General features: G+C 43.5%; 1 protein-coding gene across 1 annotated transcript in view; it reads right to left on the bottom strand.

Moving 5' to 3' along the window:
* Positions 1-5,972: 5,972 nt before the first annotated feature.
* The window catches only part of erfl3 (Ets2 repressor factor like 3), a 51,100-nt gene continuing 35,892 nt past the window's right edge, over positions 5,973-21,180 (bottom strand). The window contains exons 3-5 of the mRNA XM_023429906.2: positions 11,857-11,972; positions 10,530-11,686; positions 5,973-10,196 (exon numbers count right to left, since the gene is read on the bottom strand). Coding sequence (XP_023285674.1) covers positions 9,528-10,196; positions 10,530-11,686; positions 11,857-11,972 — 1,942 coding nt within the window. The 3' untranslated portion in view covers positions 5,973-9,527. The remainder of the gene's footprint in view (positions 10,197-10,529; positions 11,687-11,856; positions 11,973-21,180) is intronic.

Consider the following 21,180-nt stretch of genomic DNA (forward strand, 5'->3'; position numbering starts at 1 on the left):
CTTACAGCCTTACTTCTACATTGAAATTATTTCTGTGTGTTAACTGCTTGACACAAAGAAGAAACTGAAGCAATTTAACAGTACATTTTACACTGAATGACCAGAATATAAACTGAAACAGACAGGGTCTCTAAAGTAGATTTCGATAAGATAAGGTGACAAGATGGAGGTTGGAGGGCCCTTCTCAGCTGGTATTGTACTTGGTGGAAATTTCTGATTAATCATATGTATACCCAGATGATCTGAGTTAAATGACTGCCAGGTTGGTAATCCAGCCTTGGTTGAGGCACCTTTAGAGAAACATTTTAAATGCCATATGAAATATTGGGGAGAAAATGAAGATGAAGAATTGAATATAGCTGTGGAAGCACATAAACTTTTAAACTGACTACATTGTCCAAACAGCGGTCCAGAGTTTTAGTGAGGGATTCAGCAGCCATAAATGTGCACTACATATGTGAACAGTGCTGGGCCTGGACTCCTGTTGCATTCCTAGGCTCTGCACTGCTGATATTCTGTTCGCTGTAATTTCAAAATAACTAATCCAATGTAAATTCATTTTCCTCCATTTTGTCATGTGTAAGACTTACAGATACGCCTCTAATATTGCAAATACTTAAAAAAAAAAAGTATCACTATGAATCACAGGTCTGTGTAATGCTTATACTGTTGTATTTTGTTTTATACGAAAAATTGAACCAATAAGCTACACGGAGCATCGCTGACACTTTTACTTGTTTGACAAAACAATTAAGGTCCACTTAACTATCTTTAGTTAGCTAGTTTCAACCACCTCTCTTCTTCAACACACGGGATAGTTCAAATATCCTCACCTAACTCACTTTAAGTATTTAGGTTAGGTACGGAAAACACTAGTAAGTAAGCTTTGAACTTTTCTTTCTGTCAAACTACAGCTTCCACAGTTAAGATCGAAAGTTCAAACTCAAGCATTATTCATGTCTTTCAAATCTTTATTGATACCTTAATACTAGTGTTGATAATATATATACATTATTTGTTCTTCTTCTGTTGTATGTTAGTTATTTGCTGGTACAGTGGCCCCTTTGCCCCACTAGAGGATCAATAAAGTCTTATTGTATCATTTCCAGCGTGGTTTTTATCTCTTTTCCTTGCATGCCACAGCACTGACCACTCTACCTTGTTAGCAAGCCCCCACCCCCCCACCCTCCCTTTGGTCTGTTTCCCCAACTCTACTCTCCCCCTCTCAATGGGATCCTGACCTCTGGCCTTCACCCTTCACCCTCTCTCTGTATGCTCATCACTGGTCTGTCAGTCAAACACAGGAGACCCTCCTCTCCTGCTGGGCTCTGCTGTCAGCCCAGCCTCAGGTAGAGACAGCCGCGGAGGGAAACACAGAGAGGGAAGAAGTGGAAGAAGAAAACACCGTAAACTAACTCTTGCCTGTATACTAACCCCAAACTAACCATAACCCCACATAAAGCCAGACCCATCATCAGGAATGTCTCTCACCTCAGGGTTTCTTAAAGCAGATGCTCACAGTATCATAACCTCTGACCTCTGACCCTCACCTTGACCTCTCACCCACTCCAGTCAAACCACGCATGCCCCGTCAAACCCCATCAGAAAAGCAATGAAAATAGAAAGCTGAAAAGAGTTCTCAAAACAGCTTTGCAGTCATGGAGATAGTGTGCTCCAATAAAACAATGAAAACCAACAATAAAACTCAGATTCTGAGTGTTCAGTGAGGATTTAAAGTGTGCTACTGTGACGTCATGCACTGTTTCATCTGAGAGCCAGTCTTTCACAGTTCCTGAAGCAATGGACTCCTGTTACCTACAGGATTGGAGTCAGCAGGGAAAGTCTTGGATTTTAAATATTCAGCAAAGACACACCAGTTCTAGCTCTACTTTGTGTTTAGTGCTAAGTAGTAAATGTTAGCATGCTAATATGCTAAACTAAGATGGTTAACATTGTAAACAGTATATCTGCAAAACATCAGCATGAATCATAATGCCTGTATGTGCTTCTTGTGAGTCTTTGAAACTTCAGCTAGGTTTTTAATTATCAATCATTGTGGCTTTGAGCCAGTCTTCGAATATATTTGTACTTTAACTTTTTGCATAAGTAAGGTTAAGGATTTAGAAGAGACAATGCCAGCACACACTGGTATAAAACCAGGAAATAAAACCAGTTTGAGTAAAACGACCACAAAAGATATGAAGGCAGAAATCTATCAATGTCTCTCATTTATAGATTCATTCTGAAACATGAACAGCTACTGTACACTGATGCAATTTGGTCCATGACCCTGATAAATGGCTAAAAAAAGGCACAGAGAGCACATCATAGTGTTATTAAAGCCTAACAGAAGTGGTGCAGGAAGCTGGCGTCCGTACAAGCTGCAGTGTGGAGAACAGTAGGCCCTTGTGCTCACTGTGCTTCTTGTTCACGGTAACTTTACACCACTCAGCTGTTCCACAGGGTCCACGTCATGTCCCGGGGCTGAAGACAGGACCCCCATGGACAGGTGTCCTTGGACACAGATATTCCTGCCTGTATTAGAGACGATATGAAAAGCGAGTGGTTACCAAGCTTTTGCAAATCAGTGCACTCCATCGTAGGTGTCCATTGTCTCATCACTGCCCAGTGTATAACATAGTTTTATAACTGTATATGTTCAGGATATCCTTTGTTCCCACTGCCATCAGGCTATACAACAACTCAGCCGAATTTTCCCTAGGGGATAAATAAAGTATCTATCTATCTATCTATCTATCTATCTATCTATCTATCTATCTATCTATCTATCTATCTATCTATCTATAAGCAGTATATAAGTATACTGTTCTATACTACAACACCAAATTATATGAACTTTTACTTGTACAATAATAAAATGTTGTGCTTTTAACCACAAATCAGTCCAATCAGCCTTTCATAACTGCATAATCAACAGTGTTTATAATATGCAAGTAGCTCAGTACCCAGTTTATTAGGTACACCTTGATCACAGTTAACAGAACTGAGAAATACAGTACTTCAACTTCAACTATGAACTTAAAGCTGGATAATGTGCAGTGAAGAATTCCGACAACAGGGGGAGACAGTCAATGGGAAATGAGCAAACTGAAGGAGCAAACTGAACCAGTTTTATTCTAGGGGTGTATGATATAGTCAAGTTGGGCCTGTTTCACTGAGTGTTATTTACCCTTTACACCTCTGGTCAGTCAATGATATTTCAGTCGTCTAAATGAGACAAAAATGAACATATTTCTTTTCAGGGTCATATAGGTTGAACAGAAAGACTGGCGGGAAGGAAGGAGAAAAAGGAAATACAAGTACCAGAGCTTCAAACAAACCACATCAATGCATGCACACGTCTGTGCTCGATGTGACAAAGTGCCGTCACTGTGAAAGTGCATCAATCCTGTGTGGTGCAGTTTTTCTCTGTATGGTGGAGGATGTGGTGAATTTACTAGCATACCTCCTGTATCTCATCGTACCGTCACTCTGGCAGTAGATGCAATACTCCTGTGTGTGTGTGTGTGTGTGTGTAAATCACAAAGGCTTCTTGCTGTGCAGTGTCTGCACAATGCACAGGTTGTGGTTATATGTGGAAAAGAGAGCCGGCTCTGCGCAGATTTCCGCGAAAGCAGGCGCTCAGAGGAAGCAAAGGGAGAGGGATGTGGCACAGGTGAGAGAGCACAGTGGCTCCTGTGGTCTCTTTCTCTTTCTCTCTCTCCTCTGCTGTGAATGGAGAACCTGGATGACTGGTGTGTCAACAGTGGGGTCCAGGAATCTACACACACACACTCACAAACACACACACACACACACACACACACACACACACACACACACACTGTATACATGTATATAGTGACCCTGACCAAGGTCAAAGCGGGTAAAACCAGGTTACATGAGTCATATATCACACACTGATATTTTAGGAACACAGAGGCGTCTGTGTGGGTGAATCATTTAAAGCAGAGGTTCCCAACCTTTTTGGCTGGCGACTGTTTAAAATGAACCAGTGTCTGCTTGTGACCCCTCCTCACAGGCTGAATATGTCTATGACCTGAGAGGAGGTCAACCAGAGGGATTTTCTCCTCTGTGAATGACTCATTTGAATGACTGTTAGAAGCCCGAAGAGGTGAAACTTACCAGTAATTCCCTGGAAATGAAGAAACTGTCAGTATAGTGATTGCACCCTACACCGATTCCAGGGTAAAATCCACAGTCGTTGTTCAGTACACAAATCCGATGTGAAGTTGATCTGAGGATAATAGATAGATAAGATACAGATAAATGTCTATCTTCCAGTTACAGTCCTTTGCATGTAAAATTCCCTCTGTCTTTTACTATTGTTTTTACTCAACTTGTCGATGAAAACACGTGAACAACATGAAGAGTAAACTTTGTTTTAGTTGTTTGGCAAGTTTATAAATACTATCAGAGAGGTGTTGATCAAGCATCAGAGGCTAAACACGGTTCGTATTAACTTGTTCACATAATTTATCCTGTCAAAACATATATAAGATTTAAAGTTTAAACTGCACGTTTTCTGAACCGGCCAAAATACTTAAGTGGACTTTAACTGAACCACAGGACAAAAAAAAACAGCGTTAAATGTGGTTCTCTTCATATTTTCATGAAAATACAGACTTCAGTCTTTACATCTACTTCAGATGTTATTTTATTTCCTTACACAATGGTCAAAATGCTGCTACAGTTTTGTCATTTTCATTTGTTAATTTTAGTTATAGTTTGCTTTTGTTCAAACGTATGTAAATGTTTCTGTGTACCTGCGTGTACGAAGGCTGAAGCTGGGTTTTTGTTGGTGTTTCTTGCATTTTTTTGCTTTAAACATTTTATATGACACTAAAATTTATGGGGTATTCTAGAGCAACAACTCTTCGCCATCACTCCAACAACTCATCCTCCGCCTCTTTAATACAATATGTTGCTGCAAGTGTGCTTTACACAAAGGAGCGAGTACTGACGTCTCGGTAAAGGTAAATGGCTGAGTCTTATGTGAACATTATGTGGGTGGGCGGCAACACTGCAGACAAAGTGCTTTTCTTTATTGGTCATATGGGGTTATGATTTGGACCATGCGCTGTTGGCAGGCAACCAGAGGAGAGGACGTTAGTGCTTACAGCCAAGAAATAGTCTGGTATTTATACACTTGAGTTTCTTGCACAAATTAAATGTGCTAATAAGGGAGGTTTACAGGTTGAACTGGGTGATTGATTTGATATCATTTAACAGAACCAAATTAACCTCCAACTCTACTGACTTTCACTGTGCAGTTTCATCGTTTGCTAGAAATCAACCAATCATGATTAAGTGATACATTGATTAGTTGATTGGGAGACAAATGGGAAAAAATTTGATAACTGATTAAATATTAACTATTATAATTCCCTGGAAACAAGCCTCTGAAATGTGAATATGTACTAGTTTCCTCGTTTTCTATGATAGTGAACTCACCATCTTTGGGTTTTTGACTGTTGGTCAGACAAAAAAAAAGAAAGAAGCTACTTGAATGTTCACTCAGGCATCAGGGAACGATGATGGGCCTTTATTAAAGAAATTAACTGTCAGAACAAGTGATAATTAAAGAAAATGTTGGTTGCAGCCTTATAGTACTTCAGTGATGGAGAAGAAAGCGCCCTACCTGAGATTTGCTTTTGCTTTAAGATATTCGCTCCAAGAGAGTGAAGTCGTGGAGACCACTTTTGAAAAACATTTAAGTAAAGTACAGTGTAGTTTAGGGTCATTTTGTTTCCAATGTAATTTACAGTAATCTTGAAAGACCAAACGGCCTCATATAACTGTCGGCTTGCTGTTGACTAGACAAAAAGTCAGGGGTTAATCTCCTTGTTTACAAATACCCTGGTAATAAAACTCTGCTGTCTGATTGCATGTCATTTATAAATATGGATGTGCGTGAGAGACAGGCATAAACAAACACAGTGATATTCATATTGGGTTTTAACCGGTTTTAATTAACCCTGATTACAGCTTAATTACAAGTTTGGAAAAAAAACACGAAAGAAGTGGAGAAATTCAATGTTACATCATGGTATTAACTCTCATCTCTCCATCTGAGTGTTATGTAACTGCTCGGGGGAGACGAGGCGAAAGAAGAAGAGACTGAAAGAGGGAGAGGATAGACCTTTAAACAGTAAAACGATACACATCTTTTTTCTTCTTTTAAAATGATACAACCCAACCCTCCCCCCAAAAAATGAAAAAATATACAAGACAGAGAGAGAAAAAGGTAACATTATAAAATAAAAATTACAATACATGACAAAAAAGATAAAATCACTTCCCCTCTGCTGCTAAATAAAATCCTCCGACACTGCTCTTCCCTCTCAGTCCCCGATGTTATTTCTCTGTCAGCATCAAAATTAATATTACACATTTTAGTTATATTACATTTGTAAAAATTAAAGACAGGAAAAAGATTTCTGGTTCAGGGGCTTGAAGGTTTGAAACAGGGAATGGAGTTTGGGGGTTTCCACATCATCCAAAGTGATGTACACAACATAAAAAGCAACAGCTAACAGAACCATGGAATAGTAATAATGCCAGGTGGAGAGGTAAATAACCCAATGAGAACAATAATAACAACAACAATAATCAATAGCAATATTGACATCAAAAAAATAAACTGAGAAACCTTTATTCTTTTGATAGAGAAATGTAATCTTTGTGCTGTTTGTCTACCGTTCTTTGACTGTAGAGGTTGAGAGAGAGCCTGTGTTACAATCAGACGCCAGTCAATCTTTTTACCCTGCAATATCATGACTGAGTAAGATCACGCCGCAGTTAGCAGGAAGTCAGACAACGCCTGACACAGAGCAAGGGAAAAAATGAAACAGAACAGAGAAAGAGTGCAGAGCAGGTGGACTGATGCCTCATCTGCTGCTGAGATATGAAAAGTAGTAATAAGGCAGCTGTCAGTTCAAATACAGACACAGGACTTGGTGGGAGTGAGGGTGTGTGGGTGTGTGTGTGTGTGTGTGTGTGTGTAGGTGTGTTTGTGTTTGTGTTGTGACACGCTCCAGTCCAGACCACAGGGGTCTGATGAGGAAATTCGATCAGCTCAGCTACACAGACTGCCTGGAGGCCATCTATCTCACAGTTCTCTGCTATAGATCCGTCTTGTCGCTGGCCAGGCGGGGACAGGCCTCTCTCTGGTCAGAGCTCAGTTAACCAATCAGACGCCTGGATGACCAGGCTGCAGAGACAAAAAGCTCCAGGATGTTAAAACATAATCACAAACGTGTGTGTGTGTTTTTGTGTGTGTGTGCGTGCGTGTGCGTGCATAGCTTGAGGAGAGGGCGTTTCAGGACAGGGCCTCACGTGTCTGACTGTTTTGGGCTATCTTACAATAATGATTAACCCCTTAAGCCCCCCCCCCCCCCCCTTTGCTCAAATCCAGAGCTGCTGCGAACTTAGGAGCATTATGCTAACTGGCCTTAGAGAAAAGACAGGATTACTAATACACTAATAACCCATGAGTTATCTCATACACCCACACACCCACCAAACACACACACACACACACACACACACACACACACACACACACACACACACACACACACAGGACCTTGAGAGGCCTGGGGCCAGGACAGCTCAGGCTGGGGAGAACCCCAATGAGCTGAGCTAGACTGTACAGACAGGAAAGAGCAGAGGGCTGTGTGCTGAAAGGGCAAGCTACTGCAAATGAAGTGAACAGCAGAGTGAACCACACGTCTGAATCATTAGCAGTCTGTTCAAGTCCTGTTTTTTTTTTCCTTGCTGGTGGACTGGCCTGTGCTGTTTTTCTCTGGCTTGTTTGTCTATGAAACAAATGTACAAGAAAATCCTGGACCCTCAACCCCTCTTCATTCTGCCCACCCACTCTCCATACTATATTACCCAATGAGTGGCATGACACTTACCACTCAAAATAATCCACTTACAAAAAATCCTGAATCAATCATATCATTTAAATGCTATGGTTCTTTTAAAATCTCACTTATCTATAATAATTTCATTTAGAATATATAAAGATATAGTCTGAATGTGTGTTATTAGAGCTCAGTTTGCACTTTTGTACATGCTATAAAAACAAGGCATATAGAGGCAGTGTGTGTGTGTGTGTGTGTGTGTGTGTCTGTGTGTGTGTGTCTTTGTGTGTGTGTGCGCGTGTGTCTGCTGGTTTAGTTTAACACTATCTATGATTGTTAGAGGAGCTATAGCTGGTGAACTAGGATTCTGTGCTGCTGGGACTTGAGGGAAACTATTTTCAGTGTACAGGCCATGTTAGGTGAGGTGAGGAGGTTAGGTAAAAGTTACTGGAGCCCCCTCAAATCCTTCCTCCCCCTGCTGCCTTCCCCCTAGTGGTCCCCTCAGCAGCTCGTCTTCACTCTCCTCTTTTCCATCTCCTGTTTTTTCTGTGAGTGGAGTCATGATCTTTCCACAGGTGGTCCGCAAGAGAAAGAGGGGCAGGACAGGAGAGAGACAGAAGGAAGGTTATAAAAAAGTCATAAGCTCTGAGAGAACAGTGTGCCAGAGAGTCAAAGTCTGTGTATGCGTGAGTGCATGTTTGTGAGTGTGTATGGTCTTGCGTCACTGTGAACACTGTTTAGTGTCCATAGTCCCCAAGTCCCATTCACTGTTGTTGTTGTTGTTTTTTTTTTTTTGCGTTGTGTGTTTGTGTGCATGAATCCAATAAACATACAGCAATAGGCTTCCCTGAGTGGAGTGGGCCAGGTTTAAGAGTCAGTCAGACAACAGCAACAGCCCCACTCTTCAGTCTGAGAGACACACTTTCCTTTTTGTCCTCATGATTTTTCAGTATCTGCCAGATGTTGCAAAGCTTTCATGAGTTAAAGGATGATTACTCAAAGCAGTCCTCCTCCCTGACACTCTCCCATCTTTGCTCTCTTCCATGTCACTCCAGGGCTGTGGGTTTTAGATGCAGGCACTTATCAAAGTCCTGTCGTCTTATAGGAAAAGTAGCATAGCGGAGAGTGTGCACTTTGTCATCCTGGGTGTGTTGCTGGGCTGTAAGGGAGTGTGTGTCCCCTGAGGAAAGTGTTAACTGGCTGCTGATCCTACTGGTGGGGGCCTGAAGGCAGGAGCTGTGCTACTGGGACAGGGCATCTGGAGCTTCACTGGCCTGGCGGGAGGTGAACTTGTGGCCAAGTTGCATGAGGGAGCATCCCTTTGATTTCAGCCCCCGTACAGTCACTGAGTCTGGGTTGGCTGAGTCTGAGTGAGTCCCTCCTCCCAAAGGATGTGTCCCAGAAGAGCCTTGATTCAGACAGAACATTGGGGGAGGGGGTCTGACAAAACAGGAGTTGGGCTATCATTGAGGTGTTGGTTTTATATGTGTGTATGTTGGACTGTGCTCTCAGCTCACTGGAGGTTTCAGGAATCTAGTTTGTCAGTTTGGGAGAGGGATTACAGAGGAACGATTTACATACTCCTGCACCACCTCCTGTGCTACTGGAGCAGTAGTGTTTGGGCTGTGTGTCTCATCAGCAGTCTTTGTTCTCCAGGGACAGCTGTGCAGTGGCACGATGCAGCTCTGCGCTCACCCTCCGGTGTGAGGCCAATGGTGTGGCTAAAGAGCCCTCGTATGCCAATGGGGGAGGACTGTCCCCCTCTCCACTGCCTGTCCCGTCCTCCTCCATCTCCATTTGTCCATTACTTTGCCTCTCTCTTTCCCTCTCCTCCTCTGGTCGTACTTTCTTGTCATCTGACTCTTCCTGTGAGGCCTCCATGCGCTGGTCTTCGCTCCAGCGCCTTTTGAAGCGCAGCTTCAGGGGGATGCACTTGGTCTGAGGAGCTCCTCCCGAGCCCACCTGAGGTGGGGGCGTGTTGCTCTCCCCTGGCTCGGTGGGTTCAATCTTGAGGGTGGGCAGCCCACGATGCGCATTGGAGTGTGCGTGCTGCGAGGTAAAAAAAGGCATCAGGCCAGGTGGAGGCGGAGCAGGGGCTTTGAAGACGTCCTCATCCAGGTCTTCATCAGGATGGGGTTGATGTTGTGGTGCAGCTGTGCCGTTAGCAAGGTGGTGGTGGTTAGGGGCTCTGAGGTGGCGAGGGGAGAAGAGCTCAAACTCTTCATCTCTTTCATCTGGGTCCTCATCACTAATGTCAGTCACCTCCACCTCTTCCTCCGACTCTATGTCAGAGATGGGCTCCACCTGGACAGTGAGGTAAAAGAAGGGATAAAGACAATGAACACAAGAGGAAAAGAGAAAATGTAAAACTCATTCACAATGAATTAGTAAAACATTTTAGTTCAATGTTCAAGAAATGGTGAATACCACTGGAGCTCATTTTAACAACATAAATTTCACTTTTAATGATATAAATTATTCAAGCTTTACTAAAAACAAGACTTACTGTTGGTAATTGTGTAGATTCATTATACAAGTGAATTTTAAAAACAATTTCAAAACGTCTTGTGGTGTGATTCATGTCAAACATTTACCCTGCATAGATTTCAGAGTACTGCACAGATCAGTGTGTCTCACCTTTATCTTCGGAAGTCCTGCACTGTTTAGAGACTGCGTTGAGGAGGAGGCAGAAATGAGGCCTGAGCCGCTGGCTGAGCTCAGGTCACTCCCGAATGACAGTGAGGATCCCAGGCCAGAGGTAGATGACATGGACCCGGATCCTGAGCCTGAGGACAGCGAGCTCTGCCTGGGTTTGTTCTGCCCTTGAGTCTCCCTTTGCTTCCTGCCCAGTGGCGGCGGCTGCAATTTGAACTTGAAGGGTGACATGTGCGGAGGCTCCTCACCAAGATGGAGTGGGTGATGCATGGGATGGGAATGGGGGTGAGGGTGGGCAGAGTGAGGTGGATGTGGGTGGTGGTGGGCGGAGTGAGCCAGAGGTGGGTGGTGGTGCCGTTCCCCTCCCCTCTCTCCTCCGCCTGCTGTCGCTGCTCTTTCTGCTCTCTCGGCCGCTCCTCTTTCTCCACTCAGACCAGCTTTGTCTGTGGCGGGCCGGTGGGGCTGAGGGATGACGATGTTGGGGTACTGGAGGAAAGCTCTCGGGCTGAGGCCGTAGTTGTACACTGACTGGGTGTGGGCCTGCAGGTAGCGCTTCATGTCCTCTGGGTTGAAGGAAAAGTGGGAGCCTAGCATAGGGGACAGGGTGGGCGAGGGAGTGTAGGTGAGGTGAGATGTGGGGGTCATGGAGAGCGCTGGGGATAGAGGAGGGGCTAAGAGGCCAGCTCCTCCTGGCCCTGGCAGAGGGGACACAGGGAAGGGGGACAGGGGCTCTGTGTGGATCCGGTGCCCTGCAGGACCACGGGAGCCTGGGTGAGCAGCTGGGTTGCCTGGTCCTCCATACATGCGGAACAGGGTTTCATGAGACAGACGAGGATGGATGATACTCCGATAGCCTCCTCCACCGCCAGGTCCTCCTCCTCCTCCGCTCACACCCCTCTCTCCCCTCTCCTCTCCTGCTCCTGTGTTGCCCTCCTCAATCTCAGAGTTGACCGAAGTGCCGTCGCTGCAGTCGCTGACGGAGCCACGGGCCATTCGTCGAGCCACAGAGCTGAACATGCCACCGGGGCTGCGCAGGTCCTCATTGGGGGAGAGGACTTCAGAGGGTGTTGAAGGAGGAAAGCGGAAGTGGGTCGTTGCACCGGTGGGGACAGGAGGGGCACTCTGAGGGACACTGCTTCCTGGAGATGTCAAGACAAGGGAGGGAGGAATAGGGAAAAAAGAAGGGGAGAATACTGAGAAATAACATACAATGTTCGCTTGTATAATCCTATGTAATCATGCTATCCTTCTTTAGGATTAGGAGATATCTGAGCATGCACACACACGGCGCAAGACTGTCCAGGCTTACCAGTGGAGCCCATGTCGATGAAAGGGTAGTTGACCAAAACCAGTTTATTGAAGTTGAACTTATAGGTGAACCTCTTGCCTTTGGTCTTATGAAGGATTCTCTTGTTGTAGTAGTATCTAGAAAACAGCATAAAACAGACATGATAAATAAAGCTATTAAGGAAAGTCACTGTGCTCATACGTCTAATACATGTAAAGACAAATGTAAACACACGTCGGAGCTAAATAACTGACTGCATATGATCTTATGCCAAGATTTTGCTGTATACCACAGAGAAATATAAATACAAGCTTTTAACAACACTGAAACATTTCAATTAAAACACACACCTCATTTTAAAATATTATGTTGTGAATTGAATTCATTGAGACTATGACAGATGAGCTTGCACAGTCAAGAACACACTTTAATAATCATGAGTCTTTCATCTCGACCCCCCCCCCCCTTCTAATGATAGATATTACAGAGTGTTGTATGACATTTGCACAAAGCAGACCCAGAACAGGAGGGGTGGGGGGGTATGGCGGGAGTGGAGGGGGGCAGAAATGAGGAGCAGTGATGGACTGAGCTACGGAGCAGCAGAGTGATGTTGTGTGTGGCGATAAACAAACAATTAAGAGATCAGAGGTCAATGTATGCAGTGCTACCGCCGTGGCCAAATGTTGGGCTATTTTGAGCCTGTGTGGATTGTAAGGGTGCAAGGGTGTGTGAGCAGTAGTATGCATGTTTGACAGGTGTGTGTGACTCTTGTGTTACTTTGTGTGGATTGTGCATGTGTAGTACCGTCACTTATGTATATCTGTTTAAAAGAAAGCTAGGGATTAGAGAAATGCGTCTTTTTGGGTCTTCTAAATTCAGATTTTGTCAGATGAGAGTCACACATAATAACACATTCTGCCTTTCATTTTGCTAGATGGACCCGTCTCTTTATGTAACACCAAAGCAAAGCCACCAATAATTCACCCCATCTTTATCTGTTTATGTAATGGCCATTCTTTATTTTTTTTTCAAGCTTTCTCTCTCCCATGGCTCCTGCCTACAGTACAAGGCTCCATTTTTATTAACCTTTGTCCAGCTACAGCTCTTTATGTAACATCTCTCTGCTTTCTTCCCCAGAACCACATCCACTTTATGTAACCTCTAGATCCCCGGCTGCCAACCCTCACACAGTAAAAGAGACGGAGTGACGGAAAGAGGAGGGGATAAAGAGCAAGTAACGAACAGAGACGGTGTGTCTGTCAGTCAGGGAGAGAATAAGCTTGACCTGCCTTGCCCACCAAAACCACCACCTATCCTTTCAACTCTACCCCTGGCTATTAAACACAAGATTTAACCAGACTGTTCTTTACACATCATGTCTGCATGCCTACCTGCTTTTATAGCCCTACACTACGCTTTTTTCTTCCTCCAGCATGTGTCTGCTGGTACAAGTTAAGTGAAGTGTGCTGGCAAAGATAGGGGCTTCAGGGTATGTAGGTAATGCTGAGTTAATCAGAGCCCATTGACTATCATTACACTGAATGGTAGTTATCCAGACGGTGGTGTGTGTGTGTGTGTGTGTGTCTGTTTGGTGGTGGGGAGGTGTCGCCCTTAAACCCCCCCCTTATTATGCTTATTACACAGACTTGTTGGGCCGTTTTTTCTCTGGGAACAGACTGTTGCTCTTTTTCACTTAAACCCTCCCCCTCTCCTCCCTTTATCCTACTGATACCTCTCTCTGGTTCTCTCTCTCTTCCTCTGATCAATCCACCTCCCCCTCTTTATTCCCACTCATATGTCCCCTGAGGCGATGGGAGAGGGTGAGAGAGAGAGGCAGAGAGAGAGAGAGAGAGAGAGAGAGAGCGAGAGAGAGAGAGAGAAAGAGAGAGAGAGAGAGAGAGCGAGAGAGAGACAGAGACAGAGACAGAGAGACAGGACAGGCCTGCACTGTTGAAAACATTGTTTACGCCACGCACAAAGCAGCATGTAATTTCTGCTCTAGGGGAGACACTCACAAGGGCTGGGAAGGAGGGGAGAGAGGCAGTTGAGAGTGAGGGGACGGACAGAGACAGACAGGAAGTCAAGCAGAATTAAAACCACAACAGGACTATGATCGAATTAGCCGATGATAGAAAAGTCAACAAGCTGTGCTATGGCACACACAAGGGTCCAATATAAAAATAGATTACAAGGGTAGAAAACAAACTAAATCCCATGTAGCTAAAAGTAATTTACTTTGTTTATCACACACCATCATTGCAACCTAATTGGAGCAAAATTTCATGAAATACTGCTTGTGCCTATCTAAAACTAATGCAGTGTAACTGTGAAGATCTGCTGGAAGCAAAACAAACCGTGTGACATCGCCTCCGCCACTTCTCGCTCGTCGCTAGTGGGTAGCATGCTTGTTAGCAAACACTGTAAATAAGCAGCCTACAGTGTTCTCCTACAGTTTACGTGACTCTGTGCCAAGCAGCACTTCATTTTGTTTGTGCCTGTAATCGTAGAGACAAGTGTCATACATAGGAAGGATCCCAGAAACTCAAGAAGGACCTTCTCCCCCATAGACATTTATCCATAGCAGGTAAAGGCTAAACCTCTTGCCCCACCACTGTGTCACTTTGATGTTGTCAGTTTTTTCTGCAAATCACTGTGAAGCCTCAAGGGAAAATTCAAAGTTCAAGTTCAAACTTTTTAAACTTTTGACCCCCTCCTTTTTATTATGTTACTAGTTGCTTCCCACAGAAAAAGAATAGAAAAGAGAATTCACCCATTCAGTGGGTCTTCACAATATTACAACACCCTTGTTAATATATAGTCTACCCTCAATGATATAAATGAGGTATTGCAGGACTGATGTATTAGACATTAGACTAGTTTTAGATAGGTCTACTTAATAACCTGGAAAACTAAAATATGCGTAAATATATGTTTATACGTATATCTCAGATAATATCACTTTGCTGATACATCTGTCTGACCCTGGCTTATGGCAGTGGGCTAGTAGGGAGTGAAGCCAACTGAAATTTTGTGTGCGCTTGGCTACACACACACACACACACACACACACACACGCTGTTAATACACTGAATGCTGAAATGCATAGTTGGAAGCAGACAACAACTTTGCGTAATCCTAGCCACGGTAACTGAAGCTGTGTTTAGAGCACATGGTCTCCCATTCTTTCTCCATGCCCCCTCCTCCTGCGCCGTCATACGGGCAGACAGTCTTTGAAGAGCATTTGAACTCACTTCAAAAGAGAAGAAAGAGATTCTTTGAGTGCCTGTGTTTAGCTGCCCACCACACTCGCCTTACACACAGGCACACAAAGGCACACACACACACACACACACACACACACACACACACACACACACACACACCTCTCCCATATCCTGACTCTATAACTGCCATCTCATTCAGGCATACTCAAACACATGTATGCCCCCACACACCCAAAAGTGTATCATCCAGTAAGATGCAGCTTTATCCCGCTCTCTGTTTAACCAAAAGAGTAGATTGAACAATCAATGCAAGTATGGATTTAGGCAAAGCCTTCAGGGAAACAGAGGGGAGGCTTTCTATCAACTCAGTTGTTACTGTGTGTGATTCTAGGCCAGGGATTAAGGCTACGATTACACAGACCTGCTGTGATCCAAAACAGTATGATCAAAGAAGAGAGAAAGAGAGCGAAAGAGAGAGAGAGAAACACGGGAGTGCAGGAACTCAACTCAAAGGCAATGAATGAACATAGACATTTCAAAACAGCACTTCAGTAATATTTGAAGCCATCCACAGGAAAATACCACAGTATTATGATTTACTGGGGTGTTATTTGACATTTTTTATACTGATGTCAGTACAATACCTGAACTTTGGCCCCAGTATTAAAACTATTTTTTCTGATGTTTAACTTTAAGTACTATAAACATTTTTTCTTACCTAAAACCTCCTATTAATTTACCACAACACACCAAATGTCTGAAACACCGCAATCTTATCAAACTAAAGGAAAACTACTGTTTATTACAAATTTAATTTATAAAAGTTTACTTTTGTAGCTCTATCTGTCGACTCTATCAGATATAATAACATAATAACATCACAGTCATCACTAAGATCCCAGAGCGCAGTAATGTCGCTAAAAATAGGTCGAACGGGACAACAAAACTGAGTGGTAAGACAATCATTCAGGCATCAAATAAGTTTGGCTATCCTGGAGGTTTGTTTACAACCTATACAATCATGATCGTTACCCCAATGAGGGTTTTAATATCTTAGAAATTACTTTATGGAGTAAAATGTTACCACCACTGCTATAAAAAATATACTCAAGGTCTAAAACAAGAATATCAGAACAAAGCATTGGATGCAAACAGACAAATTTTGGTCTGTATAGAAAATACTATTACGGTTTGATACCAAGCCTTAGTCGTAAAGATGGAAAAAGTTAACAAGAATTTGTTAAATGTATTCCGTCACCAACTTTCTGTACAATGTTACCTATAATATGAAATCTGTACAAGCTCACCAATCTATTTCAGTATCACTCCACACACTTCAACACTAAAAATGAATTAATGAATTGAACCGGCCCGCTTGTGTGTGCGTGCACAGCCTGTGCTTTGCCCATTGTTGGGCTGTAAATAGGCGCTGACTGTGACAGGAAGTTGGGATTACAATACTCCCCATGAGCCCCGTGTTTATTTTCTACCTCTTTCGTCAGCATTGGCTGTTACACACACATCCCAGCCAGATCCTCCACTACACAAACGCACACACCAGCTGCTCACACTCAGGTGTGTTTTTGTATATGTGTGTGTGTACAAGTTGCACACGTGAGAGTGCTTTGTGTGAAAGCTGGGTTTGATGAGTGTTTACAGTCTCAAAAAGGAAATAAAATGTGTTTGTGTAGGGATGTGGGCTGGGGTATGATTAAGCAAGGTGTCACATGCATGTGTGTGTGTGTGTGTGTGTGTGTATAGAGGGTTGGGGTAGGGATGGTATATATGTGTGTTTGTGTGTGAAGAAGAGGATCTGGTGAGGGTCCGATTAGGCCGGTCACATGCTCTGTGGGTGCAAATATGTACTCGAGCACAATCTGGTGTGTGTGTGCGTATGTGTGCGCAGCTCGTGTGCATCCCTCCCTCATAGAAAATAAAGGCCTCATTCAGTCAGGGACAATGACACACACACACACAAGCTCATGCACACTGAACACATACATGCTGCAGATAGAGACAATGGAAAGACAATGCACACAAGCACACGTTGAACACAAAGTCATACAGTGGTACTGTCCCTGGGTGCTCCCTCTGCACTTTCTCTTGGGCCCTGGGTGTTTCCACACAATGTGCTGCTACAGAGAGAGGCCTTCTGACCTACAAACAGGCCCAGCCAGCTTGGTGAGTAACGCTGTGTGCATATGCAGCACTATTTCCTGCTGCATGTTTTGTGGATGTGGCCAGTGAGGTTAATTCTAAGTGCAGATCAGAGCCAGTTTCAGTGCAGCAGGTTAGAAATGGCTGCAGTATAACAGGGCAGGAATTTAACAGTGGCATTACATGGCAAACATAATCATACTCTGGTATGGGATGTCAGATGCATGATCTCTTGTAGTTTTAGCATAAAATAGAAAATGTTAGGTTTTTTTTTTTGTTTAAACAGCATCACCTTTCCCAGGAATCTTCATTCTTTTCTATGTGTTTTTCCTGTGTTGGCAATCTTCCAGCTGTGGCAGCTCATCAGAGCTGGAAATGTTGGAAATGAAGCAAACACTCCAAACATGTGTGCAAGCAGCATGTATGGGCAAGACTCTGTGTACAATGGTGCATTTGTGTATGCGCACATGTTCTGTGTTTTTAATCTTTGCCAGCTGTACATGGCAGTCCCCCCTGACCTCTGACCGCCGTGTTGGAGCCAACGTGGACTGCTGACTCCGAGGACAGGGGGGCCTGGAGGTCTGCAGGAGCTGGGACCTCTTAGCATGATTACACTCATTAAGGCAACACTCTGCAATGACTGATTGGCAACATGCTTCATTTCCCCTGCCCTCCTTTGTCGAACAGCACAAGTCTCATTTATGAGAGAAAGCTGGTGGTGCAGGAAATCGGAGGAGAGGCTTTACTTCCTTGTCCTACAATATGAGCCATCCTCATTTAAAATGCAGCTGAGTGTTAAAGATTGTGTCCTTCCTATTGTTCTTTAGTCACACTAAAAATGTCAGACATTAATGACCTCAAAGCTTGAGGAATATCAAAGTTGAAGGTGGGTATGACCTGAAAAAAGCTGAATTCATGAGGAATCTGACACACTCTGGACAACAGCAACACGCCTTAATAGTGTGTTACTTTAGTTTTTTTTTTTTTTTTTACAGATTTGATTATTTGCAACAAGACAGAACAACAATTATTAATGAATTAAAAAAAGGATAAAAAGTGACAGTCTTCTCTCTTTCAACATCCAGCACGTCCACATGCACACTTACACGCAGAAATTTGTACATAAACACACACTTGCACAGTTTGAGTGTAATCCTCTCAACAGGAGTGGGAATTTCACAGCGGCCGTGGGAGCGGGAGGCCAAGATGACGCATGGGCTGAGGCTGTGTCCCCTCAACGGAAAGCCAACACATACGCACATGTCCACACACACACACACACACACACACACACTCACACTCACACTCACACACACACACACACAATACAGAGGCCTTGATTAAGGGAATTTCCACCATGTGCACGGCAGACAGGAAAGAATAAGATCATAGAGGTAAAAATAATAATTACAAAGGCTAAGTGATAAAAAGAACACTTCAAAACAGACAGGCCTTTTCAAGTATGTGAGCATGTGTGTGTGCTAATTGCCACATGCTGACTGTGGTCTCCATTATTAGCAGACTCCAGGTTTTCTCCATATGAGGGGCACAACGTGGCCTGCAGTCCAATAGTTTGCTACATATGGGGACTGTTACTAAGCACATGTCTGTTTGCATGCCTCTTTTATAACTTCATTAATCTTTAGTGTCATTAATCCTCTGGCCACATTACTATTGATGTGCATCTTGAGAGGCTTCATTTCAGTGTCTCTTGCGGTGACGCGACTGACGACAGCTCTGGTGTCAAATCAGGTGACACCATGGGCATTGGTGTGTACATGTGTCTGTTGTTTTGTTAACTGTCCTCACTCTAAGCGTGGAGTGACTCTGTTCAATTTATAGGCACAGAGGGAGACAACCTGGCTGTAGGAGGGAATATGAGGACACACAACAGTGCCAGAGGGAAAAGTCTTGTGCAGAAAACCTGTTGATAATCAGGTACGAAGGCCGGTCCATCAGAGGGCACTAAGACCCGCTATATATAAGCACTTACTGCAGCCTAAGCTCCAAATCTGTTACAGCTCTAGAGGATGGACATGCTATAAATACACAGCCTGACCACAAGTGTCCCCATCCATATTGTTTTTCTCCCCAATTCAGAAAATCTAAATCCAGACTCCAAGTCTGAATGTGTGTGTGTAGCACATGTAATCACACATTAGTAGTCCATGTTAATTCCCTCTGTCCCCATTGGATCTCATCTGTAACAGACGTTATCTTAATCTCACCAGTGTAAATGAGCATACATAAACCCTCCCTCCCCTAAATTAAGCAAGTCAATGCATTTCCCTCCCTTAATGGCCTATGTGGCTTTCTTTAAAGTACTTAGCCTAATCTTGGCCCTGTTTGAGTGTTAAGAATAAACTGGGGATACAGGACACAGTGACTGAGATGCTATGTTTACCACAACTGATATCATCTGAGAAGAGTTCCCCAGGGATATTCTGATGTCCGTTGTACTGAACTTTATTGCGCTGAGGGATGTCACTGTTACGGCCCAAAAACTGATTATATGCATATTTCTATAATCAAAAATATTGTAAATTAATGTCTGTTTATGAAAACCAAAACCACAAACACAGTTTAAAGCATCTGTTGTGTAGCTAAGATTTTATCTATTTTTTCCAATGCACAACCCCAACTATTTTGATGGTCTTGAAGCAATTTGCTTTACTGACATGTCAGTACAATTTGATTTAACCCATACTTAAGAAAATACTCACGAAAATTTGGGAAAAACAGTCTCAGATGTCTAAACCATATGATAAAATTTATAGATGATGGTGAATCATATGGTAGCTGATATCAAAGTACCTGACTAATGGAGTTAACTAACACTATGGATCAAGATCCAAGAGCACTCATACAGCATAAATGATGAGCAGAGAGCCTTACCATGATGTTGCATGAGTCACATTTTCATGTGATATTTATAGTTTGAAGCTAGGGTCACTCCCAAAACAGTGTGGAATCACTGCCGTAACATGCTAATGAGCTTGGCTGAGCTGGCATCCAAGGATATAACTTTAACCAAAAGGTGTAAAGGTGTGACCGGCCAAATGGGTCAGTGTCGTAACTCCACTTGGAGCATAATAGTAGCTAAACTTGTCCAGGTCAATACCATGTGAAGGCATGTGGCCAGGGGTCAGTCTTGCAACAGTATTATAGACTTGGTTAAGTGCTATTAGTGCCCAGGCAGGCATGACTAATAGAGTGTCTGGATGAAACATAGCCAGAGAGTCAAAGCTATGGTGTCTGTGGGTCTGAATGAAATGCCTCCAGCAGGTCAGTGCTGTAACTGGAATCAGCTTCCAGGGTCACAGGTGGTATTCTCAGTTTGGATTACAGAATGTTTCTATACAATGACTGTAGCCTTAGGGGCGTATGTGTGGGTTTAAGAGTTGAAACCTCATTTACTAAACATTTGCAGAAGTGCTAGTTGTGTAAAAAAAAAACCCTCTCTGATCACTCAACCTGTGCATACATCCTTTTCACAAATAGACACCACATTTCCACTGGGAAGGAGATTGCAGTGTACTTGGCTTAATGTTAATAAAAGTATTTTAGAAAGTGGCAGTTCAGGAGTTCAGGACCGCAGGTGAGGGTTGGAACATAGACAGATGGATAAATCGCCCTCACACTCAGTTTTGTCTTTACTACAACAGCTCAGTGAAAAGATTGCTGCTGCTGTACCAATCCAGACAAATCTCTTTCACCTCTTGCATCATCGCACTGCAAAGCCTTTTCACAACTTCAGAGACCTCCACAGAGGAGAGAAAAAAGTTTAGGGCACCCTGGTGGCCTATGGGTCGAAGCACTGACTATGGATTGTACATCCATGGGTCATATCCAGTTAGGGAACGTTGCTGTTTCTTGTTCCTCAACTCTCTCTCCCCTCATTTTCTCTGATCTCTACACTGTCAAGTATCAAATGAAGGTACAAAATACTCCCCCCCCCCCCCCC

This window comes from Seriola lalandi, unplaced genomic scaffold (assembly GCF_002814215.2).
Source record: "Seriola lalandi dorsalis isolate HSWRI2012SDOR001 ecotype SW California unplaced genomic scaffold, Sedor1 jcf7180002054900, whole genome shotgun sequence".
NCBI classification, from domain to species: Eukaryota; Metazoa; Chordata; class Actinopteri; order Carangiformes; family Carangidae; genus Seriola; species Seriola lalandi.